The following is a 12,622-nucleotide window of genomic DNA, read 5'->3' on the forward strand; positions in this document are numbered from 1 at the left end:
TGTGAGTGCAGTGAGAGTAGGCTCAAGCTGTTTGTAAGACAAAGTGTGGGTAGATGTCCCTCCTTCCTTCAGGCTGACAGTTTCAGCCTGTGATCAATCTGTGGATCATACTTACCTGTCAAAGAAAATAGGCTTAAATTTATTACATAAGAATCACTGGTGAAAAGTAAAAGTCTTTACATGAAAAGGTTGGAAAACATCGTTTTACTGAGAAAGCTAGAGCAGTGTATAAAGTGCACTGAGTTATATCTGAGTTACATAGATTGCAGTAATCAAGGTGCTTCATACTGTTGCTTATTTTCTACATATGAAAAGGCTGTACTGGTTAGAGCGTTTTTATGCTTTTATGTCTGTTGCCATTAAGAGACTTGTACTGCTTTAACTGCACGGTTAGAGCTGGAGAAATCTGGATTCTTTATGTGGGTGAGCTCTTAGGTAACATTAAGCTATTGCAGTGTAGCACCTTGCCATTCTTCAAGGACCCTTATATAAAAAAAGAAACTGAAAGAGTTTTTAACCAAATGTCGGTATTTTTAGAGGTCATGCTACTCTCGCAAAACAACTTCTGCTGAAATAAGTGCCTTAGGAAGACATGAACTCCTTTTTTTTTCCCCTAAGCATGTCTTCTTCAGCCTTACAAACTATACCTAATCATAATTTCTAAAATGGTTAAATAAGACAATAAGTTCATTAAATGGACTTGGTAAAAAGCTCTGCAGAGACTGCTTTGATTTCTACACAGCTCCAGCTTCAAAAGCCTGTGTGCCTTAATAAACCTCTCTGCCTCCAGTGCCCAGCTTGTGCCTACACACAGAATGGTCTTCAGAATTGTAACAAAGCCATGTCCTGTATCAGGCTGCTGCAGACACAGTTGTTGTGTGCCACAGTTGCATAAAAAAATTATTTCAGAATCAGTTATGTAAGGTGAGGGAGAGAGAACACCTTGAGGAGTGGCAGTGTTGAAAGACCATTGGATTTAATATTTAATCTGACAGTGTATAATAAATGGTTATTCAGCATAATGAAAGTATTCACTTGTTTTGCCATTACGTGGAATTCCACTGGAGGTTCTTTTTGTCTCTTTCATTATGCATGTAATGTTGTAATGAACAGTCTTGTGTCTGTTTTTTCATCCTTGTTGTCTTGCAGTGTTTTTATAAAAAGTAGGTGATTTGCTGTATGCAGTTTCTTGGCAATAATAAAGATTGTGCAGTCAGCCTGATCCTTATAATCCACTACAAACATTAACTTGCTGCAGTTACAGGCTTCAGGAGCCTTTGCTGTCCTCTGCACTTCTCTTTCCACAGACCTAGGTCTTATGGACAAGTGTGAAGGTGAAATCTTTAAAAAAAGAATCACTTGTGATAAAATGGCACTTCACAAACTGCTGTAGACAGGGGCTGTTGTTGATCCCTGAAGGGATCATCCTGCTAATTCCCATTAACAGCTGATGGGAGACAAGCACCTGCCACCCTCACACCTCAGTGTGAAATTTCAGATGCTGGCACATCTGGATCAGATGGGCTTCTAATTATTGGTAGTCTTTATCTTCTTTGTTATTTGTAAATAAGCTTGTCTGAAGGCATGTTCAGCATTTCCTTACCACTTGACCACTCCACAGTGTGAAAATGTAGATCCTTCTTACTTGTAGTAGATCTTTCAAGATTGATTATTTCAGGAGCCCTGAAAAGAATTCCCAGGGAGAATACTGTAAAAAGGCTTGGCAAAATAACTGTTTCAAGTATAATTATCCAAATTCAGTATTTTTTAGTAGTCTGCAATTCTTCTGCCAGTTTGATTATTTAAGAAAACAAAATAAACTAAAATGTTTTCTATCTTTATGTCACTTACAAGCACTATGAGCTGAAGATTGATTTACTAAGTAGACATCAGCTGGCCACAAATAAATACAACCAACACTTATAAAAAAATTGATCCCTGAACCAACAGGCCCCTTATCCTAATAAGGATACTTCAGGAAACAGATGTGGTAATTCGTAAAGAGAGGCTTGATCTGCTTTTAGAAAGGCAAAAGTGGGTCTGTGAATTTAATAATAAATGCAGTTTGTTCCCATTTGCTGTGCTTCTGACGTCCCTCTGCTGCAGCTGCAAGACTGGAGTTCCCATCTCCAAGGAAAAATGGACTGCTTCCCTTCACAAAGAGACACCTGGACCCATCCCTGGGCAAAACAGTCTGGGATGCATAATTAAAATATTTCTGATATTATTCATTTGAGAGCAAAGACACATCCTTAACAATTCCTTTCAGCAGTAACTTAGGAGTTACTTCAGGACACACATATGCCATGGCTGTTGGATGGTCCAGTGTGTCTATTCCAAGAATCTCATCATCACCTGTCTCATAAAAACACACCAAATTATTTCAAGTTTTGCATAACAGTGGGTCACTAGAGTTCTGTCACAGTGCAACTGGTCTGAAGCTGTCCCCTAAACTCAACCAGCCTAGAAGTAAACAAATCCCTGGGTGAACAAGAAGAGATTGGATTCAAATCTACACAGGGACCCTCAGCCAATCTCATTCAGCCCTGAAAGCAGATGTGCCACTGGCCAGGGAGCAGGGCAGTGTTAAAGCCACCAACCAGCTCTCTAAACGGGGGGGTTTTGGATCTCCTGTTTAAGGAGGATCTGAACAATAAAACAGGTTTTTGGTGTTGGATCTCCAAAAGTGTGTGTTGTCTCTATCTCCAGCCCACAGATCTCATAACAGAGTTCAGGCAGAGGGAAAGATAGAAATATGATCAAAATAGATGGAACTGTGAACCACAGCATGTGTTAAGGGTTGCAAATACTTGGGCAGGTTTGTGGCGCTCATGAAGCTGTGGCAGTTTCAGTTAAAGAAGTGAAAACCACTGAAATTTACTGGAAACAAACTGAGCAAGCACATCAATAGATGTCTCAGTTGCTATGCACTAAGGAACACCACGTGCAAAATACTTTTTATGAAAGACTTCTCCTTTCAGGAAGAATAAAAAAGTTATATTTATGTTGCCATTTGTGTGCAAGAACAGTTTTTTAGTTTTCAGATATGAGTAGTCTGTGGGAAGGCAGATAAGCTGAAAGAACTTACACCTATTTATGTATAAATAGCAGTAATACTAAGGGGGTTCCAAGTTTACTCATATGGACCTGTAATATCACTTATATGAGTGCCAAAATACACAGCAGAAGGAAATTCTCGCAGTGGCTGTGTGCCTGTCTTACAAGACATACAAGTTATTTGGCTAAAGAGTACATAAGAAATTTTCCCAGCATCTTCCTTTTCTCCATAAGTTTCTTGATCTTCTGTTAAGAATTATGGGGAGTCTTCAGTCTAGGCTGATCAAAAAATTCTGTCTCCCACAGTGTCTTCACTCTTGTAATATTGATCTTTATGTTTTACTGCTTTATACTCCTTTCAAAAATGGAGTTGCCCTCTTGCTTTCTTACTTGCACAACAGGGGCCTCTTTTCTGTGAGTAACAGCATTTAAAAAGAAAAACCTCCCAGTTTTTGAGGATATGGGGAAGTGCTTTGCTATGAATTATGAGAGTACAGTAAATTCACGAATACAAACCGCACTGAGTATAAGCCGCATCTCTGGGTGCTGGCAAATATTTCGGTTTTTGTCCATGAATAAGCCGCACCCGAATATAAGCCGCTCTGTTGTTCGCAGCGAGGACCCGCGTGCAATTAGTAACAGAACCGTGGGAGGGCGGGGTTTACTGGCTGAGCTAAGGCTGTGCAGGCTCGGCCCGCTAGGGGCTGCTGACGGGGCCAGGTGGCCCAGCCCGGTGTTGCCGCTCGGGGCCACCCGCCGCTGCCACTGGGCTCGGTCACCCCGGGTCGGCGCTGCCCCGCGGTGGCAGGCAGGGACGGAGCTTCCCCCGCTCCTACGGCAGCGGCGGCGGGTGGGGACGGAGCTTTCCCGCGCCCGTGGCGCTGGCGGCGGGCAGGGACGGAGCTTTCCCGCGCCCGTGGTGCCGGCAGTGGGCGCGGACAAAGCACCCCGCCTCCTCCCCGAGCCGCGGCAATGGCTGCGCGGGGCTCCCGTCGGCTCCCGGAGCCGCGGCAATGGCGGCGCGACCCCCCCCGTCCTCCCCGGGCCGCGGCAATGACGGCGCAGGGCCCCCCCGTCTCTCCCCTGGGCTGCGACAGAGGAGGGAAGAAGAGAGCTCTCCCGCCTCTCTCCCCGCCCCCCGTGCTGCCTACAGGGAGCCAGGGCAACACAGTAACACTGTAACAATCGCAAAATGCCGGCTTTTACTGGCAGGTGCTTGGCTTGGAGCCCTGGCTGGCACGTCTGGGGTTGTAAATGTCAGAAAATTATTCATATATTAGCCGCCCCCGACTATTAACCGCACTTCCGGGTTTCCACCAAAATTTTTGTCAAATTGCTGCGGCTTGTATTCGTGAAATTACTGTATATACAGCGTGGGACTTCAGTCCCACTATTTTGAAGTGCAGTAATTTTATTTGGATATTAATGCTCTCTGAGTTTTGCTGTCAGAGACTCTATGGTATTCCACTGAGGAGGAGGATTTCTGGATGTACAGCAGTGTGCTAGAGTTAGTGTAAATAACTGTTCTTCTTACTACGAAGATTCTCTTTCTTTATACTCAGGACACAATCTTTCATTAATAACTGATTACCACTTCACCAAATAATTGCCCATTGCCCAAAGAAGATTGCAGACTTGTTTCCTATTTCTTGAACATTGAAGAACATGATTTTTTGAATGCAGAGAATGCCCATAGGTTAGAGAGGAACAAGGGTGTGCAGTGACAGGCAGGTCTGTAAGGGCAGAAGCAGTGTGGACTCTTAGAGCAGGGCAGAATTTCGTGGTGTGTCAAGGGATGGATGTTAAGTGCTATGTAATTAATCCATTAAATGACTGAGGGAAAAACACACACCAGTTGCTTAAGTCCAGCTTGTCAAGATTGATTTAAATTCAGCAGGAATTTTTAAAAGGGACTGAATCAGACACATGATTAGTTTTCTTAACACTATCATGATTGAGCTTCTACACAATTGGGACCTAAGCACATATATCACTGAGCCTTTTCAGGTGCAGATTATTGACTAATCCGAAAAAATTTGGTCCAGAAGAAAAACAGATTTTGGCTCTTCCACAGACTCTGCCGTGACCAGTGGGCAAAGACAGCATGGACTCCTCGAGGGTCCTCAACAAACAGTGTGTTTCATTGTTCAGAACTTTTTATAGGGCATTCAAACGTCCCGAGTAAACAACAAGATTGGCCGAGGTCCCAACATCACCCATTTCCCTGGGCAAGGACGCATCTGCATTTAGGGTTCAATTAATTGGCTGAGATCCTTTGGATGTGTTCAAATCCATCCTGTTATCGCCCACCCAGGGACCCATCCACCTCTAGGCTGGTTGACTTCAGGGCCACAGCTTCAGACTAGCTCCAGTATGACAGGCAGTCATTTTACCTCCTCAGCTTTTGTCCCTTCTTTGTGAAATGGTGATAAGAGCATTTTCTTACCTTATAATGGAGCAGTAATGATAAATATCAAGGATTATGACATGGTTATACACTTCGCTAATGGAGGCCATTAAGCACCTTAGACTACTTAGCTGCGTTCTATTCATGGGCTGCCATTGAGAAGTTATTGAGCATTTTTAATTTTTCCCCAAGTAAACTCAAGGAAGTGAGTTAGTAAGGATTAATAAATAAACCCTGCAAAATGTTAGCATTAAACTGCATTATGTTTTCTGAATTATGGGACGTTTTGTATCTTTAGTTCAAATCAGTCTGTTTGTTCTTCTTGCCTGCTTCCTTCAATGATTGCAAACCTGAAAATAGAGAGAAAAGGGAGAAGAGAGAGAAAAGGCTACAAAAGTCAGGCCCATTGATTTGTACCCCGGAGTGCTCATATTCCAGGACGTCTACAAGGCGTCACTGCAGCTGTTCTTTATCTCAGCACCCAGGGGAACTTGACTGCCTTACAGGGCACCCTCCTGTCTCTGACATCCCTGCTTCTGGCCAATTTGGCCCCTTCTTGCACTTGGACCTTCTTTCTGTCCATGCCAGATCATTCCTCAGTTACCAATTACCACTGCCAAGAAGCTACAAGTAGCATTTTCCCTGCACAAACAGCCAGTTATCTCACTTATGTTAAACACGTGTGAAATAGTTACCATGCGGAAAGGAAAAAGGGAAGGGAGAACAAAAAGAAGTTCCTGGTTTGTGTTCTGCTGAGAAGCTGCTTGAAGAGGTGAATACTCAAGATCAGGCATGGAAGTTGCCACACAGAAGTGACCAGGTCTTCACTGACTGCACCAGCAGCAAAAATTTTGCTCCTGTTTCTGGTAGTAGCACTTTCTGTATTTTGCTTTATCCCTTGGGATACAGTAGAGTCTGTTTAGCTGGAGATCAAATTTCTTCTGTCTGCTGTTGCTGTTTCCCTGAGATGGTGGATGTCACCTACAGGATACAATGTGTCCACAATTTAAATTTCTTTTCACGGATTGTATGCTTTTTTTGGGTTTTTTGTTTGTTTGTTTGTTTTTTCTTTCTCAGAAGAACAAAACACAGAAACACTGGGAGTGTGAACAAGATTGGGTTCATTATTGAGGTGCCTCAAGACTAGGTTGGACGGTGTCCCTGCCCATGGCAGGAATGAGGGAATGAGTTGAACTTTATGATCCCTTCTCATCCAAATAAATCTGTGATATTCTAGGTCCATATAATGTTGAGTCAGTCAAGCAAGAGCTGTATTTTATATGCAGGAGGGGTCTTTGTGTGGCACTGAGTCAGCATTTGAGAGTGGAAAGGTCAAGGTTAGTTGTGGAACTGCTGTCTAGAGACTGCATTTGGGATAAGTGACATTTTCCTCCCATATCAAGACACCTTATTTTTTGAAAAGTGTTCTTTCTTCCATACGACACCCAAAGAAGGGTAAAAGTTCAGTAACCTGCTTTCTCTGTTTTCCAATGAGAAAACAGCTGTCTGTTTTACCATTTATTATTTATCACTTGCTTGTGTTTGCCAGATGTGACAGGCAACCGGAAGAATTTGTGGGAGTGTATTTGGGGTAGGAAGAGTGGGTCAGATTGCTTTTGACAGCCCAGGTCATATGAGGTGCTGGAACTGAGTTTAAAGACCTCTATATCCTGTATAGAGGCATCCTGTAATCGCCAATGTGTTTATCTGGGCATGTCAGGTAGAGTAGTGATAGTGTCATTACCTTTCTCTGATATTAATTAACAAAGCTGAGTTGCCCAGGTTAATCAGAAAATCTATAGCTGGTCAAGGAGTTAAATTCTGATATAAATTAACTCCTGTGTCCTTAACAATGGGACTGTGTTTGTACTCATCAAGGTTGATGTAAAGATATGTAGGGAATACACAGATAGTAGCATCTTCCTTTATGTTTGTTAAAAATGAAAATTTTTTTGGGTATGGGCTGTTGAAAATAATACATCTACAAAATGAGATTGTTAATTTTAAAGGCAAAAAATGGGGGATGGAATGTCACAACTGTAGCTTCACTGTGACGTTCTTTTAAGTCAGTCTTACAAGTGACACACAGAGGCTGTGAATACTTCATCCATGGCGATGTTCAGAAACCATCTGACCTGGTCCCAGGCAACCAAATCAAGGGGTCCCTGCTGGAGCAGAGGAGGGTGGATCAACTGATCCCCAAAGGTCTCTCCCCACCTCAACTACTTAGGGCTTCTTTGCACTTCCATTTTCATTACTGACTAATCTGATTTCATTATTTTTTTCTAATTTAATCCTACTCTCACTCAAATATACAATGGTTTAATGGCTGACTGTGTGTGCAGGTATGTGCTAGAGGACTGCATTAATGGCTGCAAGTGTATCTTTGAGATGGAATTGCCAAAATTAGTTTTCAGAGGTCTTACAATAATCTTTCAGCAATACAGTTTTGATGCAGAGATCCTGGAGGCAAATACTAAAACTAAGGATTGGTTATTCCACCTTTTCCTATGGTGTGGCAAGATAACTTGTATAGTTGAAATGACAAAAACAGTTGTATAGTGACAACTTCTGTATTGGTGGCCCTAGTCTCTGTAAAGAAGATTTTGAATCAGATCTTCTAGTCACAGTTTAGAATGATGGGATTTAAGTCAGAAGGAACTTTTAGAGACCAGCTAGTCCACCCCCTGTGCAATGAGCAGGAGCACCACAAGACCAAGTTGCTCAAAGCCCAGTCCAACCTGACCTTGAACACTTCCAGAACTGGGTATTCATCACCTCTCTGGGCAATCTGTGCCATTTTTTTACTGCCTTCCTTGTAAATACATCATCCTTATACCTGATCTGAATCGACCCTCTTTTAGTTTTAAAACCATTACCACTAAAATAAAATCCCAGTTATAAATCAATATTACGATTTTTGTCTTGGGTGAGGACTGTGATGTGAGATTTTCTTTGCAGTGTGGCAGAGGGAGAACAAGAATTAATAAAGCTTGTTTTCATGGATTGAGATTAGGGATGCCTTTGGTGAGGTTGTTGTGACATGTTGCTGAAGCAGTGGGGGAAGCTGATGCTGAGGATAAATACAAAACATGTCGACTGCTAAGCTTCCAGCCAACCCATTTAGCAGCCATACAATATGAAAAGAGAGACTAGAAAGGCTCCTTGCAGTTCATATCTGTGATTAAAATGCAGCTTCAGACTCAAGCCAGTTTTTTAAAAAGTGGCTGTGGTGTAGTGAGTAAGTCAGGCAGTGCACAGAAATCCCCACAGGTTGCTTGGAGACTTCTTAAGTTTTACTCATAAGAAGCAGCTCCAGGGAAAGGTGAGTGACAGGAGAGAAGTCTTCATCTGGGTGCGTCTTCATCTGGGACACAGAGTCTGAATTAGCACAACATGCACGTTCTCCAGCACAGGCTTGCAGCTGCAGCGGGGAAGTGTTTTAGCTTTTGCTTCCTCTAGGCTCTGTAATAATCCTTTCCCACTCGCTGCCACTGAGCAGAGGTTTTAGCTGTGCTGCTGCTATCTCCTGCCACGCTGCCATCGATCCCTGCTGCGCTGACACTCACATGCCCTTTGGTAACGTGGGGCTGTGAAAGCTCCCGGCCCCCTGTGCGGACCCGCTCCTATCTGAGACGTTCATTAGTGTCTGCCAAAAGGTTTATGTAACAGATGTTGCAGAGCAAAGGCACAGAAACACGCGCACACATGCTCACACACCATTGTGGCAGGGGTTGTCAGAGTGACGGTGGAGGGAGGATGGTCCACAGGACTGGAGTAGCTCGCAGGCACAGCTGCATCTGCTCAAAAAGCAGCTAACGCCTCTCTGTGACTATGCTTTATTTCCAGCTCGTCATCATGGCTGGGACTGTTCTGCTCGCCTACTACTTTGAGTACACCGACACTTTCCAGGTGCATATCCAAGGTTTCTTCTGCCAGGATGGCAATTTGATGAAGCCGTACCCTGGGACAGAGGACGAGAGCTTCATTTCACCACTCGTGCTGTACTGTGTGCTGGCTTCAACTCCGACAGCGATTGTGAGTATCAGGAATTATTTGAAATCCCCATGACTGATTCATAAATAATAACAATAAATAGTCCTGTGATATCTCTGTCCCCTCACCTCTCTGTTCAGCTGTAATTGATTTACACTTAGCCAGATGTCTGTTTTGCCTCAGCCTAATGTGATCTTCATCAGTTATCTCCAGAAGTAATTATTCTGAGGTAATCACAATGCAAGACTGAGGGTCAGAGCTTGTTAAGCCTTTTACAATAGCTTTCTTACTTCACTGATTGGTTGTGAATTTCCTGGGTTCCAGAGAGGCTCTAATGTAAAGGTTATGTACTATTGGAAATAAGAAAACAGGATAAAGCTGAAGTAAAATCCAGGTCAGGTGTGCAGTATATCCAGGATTATTTTCTTCTATATTAAAAAGACTGTTGAATGGCCTTGAAAGGCTTAGATGCGGAGAAGGATGCTAAATACAAAGAAAAATATGAATGCTGTTTCTTTTTAGTTTATAATCTCTTTATTTCGACAGTCACGTAACTTTTTGTTACCTAATTTTCTTCACTATTCAACCAGTAAACTGCAATGTAGCTATTCCGTGCAGATGAAAATATTCAATTATCTGAGTCCATACGATGCCAAACAATTTATTGCAGTCGCTGGTTAGCAAAACTTCAGCCCTTTTCCAATTTCCACACAGAAAGTTGCATATTTCACCAACAGCCCCAGCTTTGCTGAATTTGTTATTACATTGATAAGTTCTTGTCAGATTGTGTTTATGGACTTTGTTTCATTTCTCTCTCTTTATTTCTTCCCTGTTAGTATTTGTTTCTGATGTTTTGTTTTTCATCCCTTTCAAAAGTTGATTAGAGCTGTACCTGACATATTTAGTTTTAAATGGTGAGTGCTTTACCATTGCCTATTTTAAGTTTTGCTCTGCAATAATTTTAGTGCATCGAATCATGTTCTTGTCATACAATGTGGTAAGGAGTGTGAAAGGGATCTGCAGAACAGGCTATAGGTTTTGGTACACCACACTTTCTGAAACCAACCAGGTGTTTTGAAGTGGATTACATCATGAGTTTATAAAAAACAACTGCAGTAACAGAGTTATTTTGTGTATTGTATCTTGTCAAGGCTTTCATTTTACTTTGTAGGTTATTTGAAAATAAAAAAAAAAAACCAAACACCCACATTTTGGAATTCCCCCATCAACATAGTGCCAAAGTTCAGGGACAGGGCTTTCACAACTGCTTTTTGTTAAGGTACATGCAGGGTCACAACTATGCCTTGATTCCAGAGATATGACATTAATGGGATGTTTGTCCCTTGATTACTGATTCAACACTGTGTAATGAGTGTTGCTCTTTATTTGGATCTTCTCTTTTAAGTCCTTGCTCTGCCAAAGTTTGGTGCTAAAACCTTTCAAGTTCTGCTCCACTGGATCAGCATTTCTTCACTTTTTAGTAAGCCAAGAAGCTTTTCCTAATTACTGTTCTTTGTGAAAAGCTGAATTGGAGTCTTGACTTGGCAGTGCTGGGTTAATGGTCACACTTCACAATCTTAAAGCCCTTTTCCAATGTGAGCAGCTCTATGATTCTATGAAGAGTGTTTTATTTGTAGTTTCCATAGCCCATGTTAAACACAAAGAATGAAAGGCTATGGTGAATGTCAGGTAAGGTTGTTGGGTGCTGAAGAGACCTTCACCTTAGTGCTGTGTGGAGCTGGACTGTGTGAACTAACCCATCGAAGGCAAATTGTGCAGAAATGCTAGCCTGGGTCCATAAGTACAGTCACTTGTGTGAATGGATCCACGACTGTGAAATAAATTCTGTGGGCTGTGCTGTTACACTGAATACTTTGTTCCACACAGAGAAGACATGGTCAGAGTCAGCACAGGGCTTTTGGCACCTTGCTTAGCACCAGTGATCTCTAGGTACAAGCTAAAGGAGACAGCTAAAGGACACAACTTCCCTGGCAAAACATTTTTATTTCCATTTTTAATGTAGTTTTTATTAATGCGTTGTTTAGTCAATGTTTAAATTTACAGTTGTATTATTGTGTATTGTGTACTGTATTATTAATACATAATTTAATTATTTAATGGCCTATTACTTAATATCAGGCTAATATTCAACCAGGGCGTATGTCAGAGGTTTGTTTTTCTGAGCTCCTTACTGGTGCTCATCACAATATCTTTGTAGGAGTGACTTCACTTTATTTCTCATTCCCATCTTTTCCTTGTCTTTGCACAACATTTTCACACGTTGCTTCAGTTTGTAGCTGACTGCAGATGGAATTTTGTCAATGGTTATCAATAAATAGCTTATAAATGAGACAGAAAGTGGGCTCAGATTCTCCCTGAACTCTGTATTGCACTTCCCTGCTCAGTAGTCTGCTCAGAGTGCGAGTGTATTCATCTGAGATCCTGTACCCAAATGGGTGCTACCTCTCACTCAGTGCACAGCCTGGGATGAGATACTTGATCCTATCAAATATTCCAGGGATTTCAGTGCAAGGAGCAAATGCAGCCATTTTTATTTAGACTATGATGTTTTGTACTCTTTAAAGAAGCCCTCCAAAAACCTCCCCCCCAACAAACAAAAGAATCCATACAACTGTGCATCGTGGGAGGGAGCACTGTGCATTTACTGTCAAAACTAAGTTGTAGCTTCACTTCCCTACACTTGGCTCTCAGAAAGAATTACCAGCATTGTGCAGCTCCACCACAAAGACATGACTTAAGTCAAAGGTAATGCCAGTCCCTCCTTACAATTACTTCTTTCTCCTCTGCACAACACTTACTGCTTCACTTCCTAATGGCAAAATGATTGAATTGGCAAATGGCTGCTTTGATGCAGCAGCAAACCTGGTCTCTCTGTGTTGCCTTGACATGACCACTGTCCTGACACCTCATGACATGAGAGGTGCTCATAACACTATCTAAAGGGGCTATGGAAGCTTCTCTATCCCCTATCCTAGGGATCTCTACAAGCTCCTTCATGTGAGACACAAGCAGCATTAAGTGCAGTCCTGTGTGCATAGGTCTGGGGAGAGCTCAAAGCATTTCAGCACAGCTTTGTGATTTCAGCACAGCTTTGAGGTGTTACAGTGCTTGCAAGCCAAGAGGGAACATCTTTGGGAACCT

The 12,622-nt window shown here is 42.3% G+C and overlaps 1 protein-coding gene across 2 annotated transcripts in view; it reads left to right on the forward strand.

Moving 5' to 3' along the window:
* The window catches only part of PLPPR1 (phospholipid phosphatase related 1), a 124,696-nt gene that overhangs the window by 86,355 nt on the left and 25,719 nt on the right, over positions 1 to 12,622 (forward strand). For both annotated transcript variants that reach the window (XM_033086562.1, XM_033086561.1), the window contains one exon: positions 9,314 to 9,502. In XM_033086562.1, coding sequence (XP_032942453.1) covers positions 9,314 to 9,502 — 189 coding nt within the window. The remainder of the gene's footprint in view (positions 1 to 9,313; positions 9,503 to 12,622) is intronic.

This window comes from Catharus ustulatus, assembly GCF_009819885.2.
Source record: "Catharus ustulatus isolate bCatUst1 chromosome Z unlocalized genomic scaffold, bCatUst1.pri.v2 scaffold_29_arrow_ctg1, whole genome shotgun sequence".
Lineage (NCBI taxonomy): Eukaryota > Metazoa > Chordata > Aves > Passeriformes > Turdidae > Catharus > Catharus ustulatus.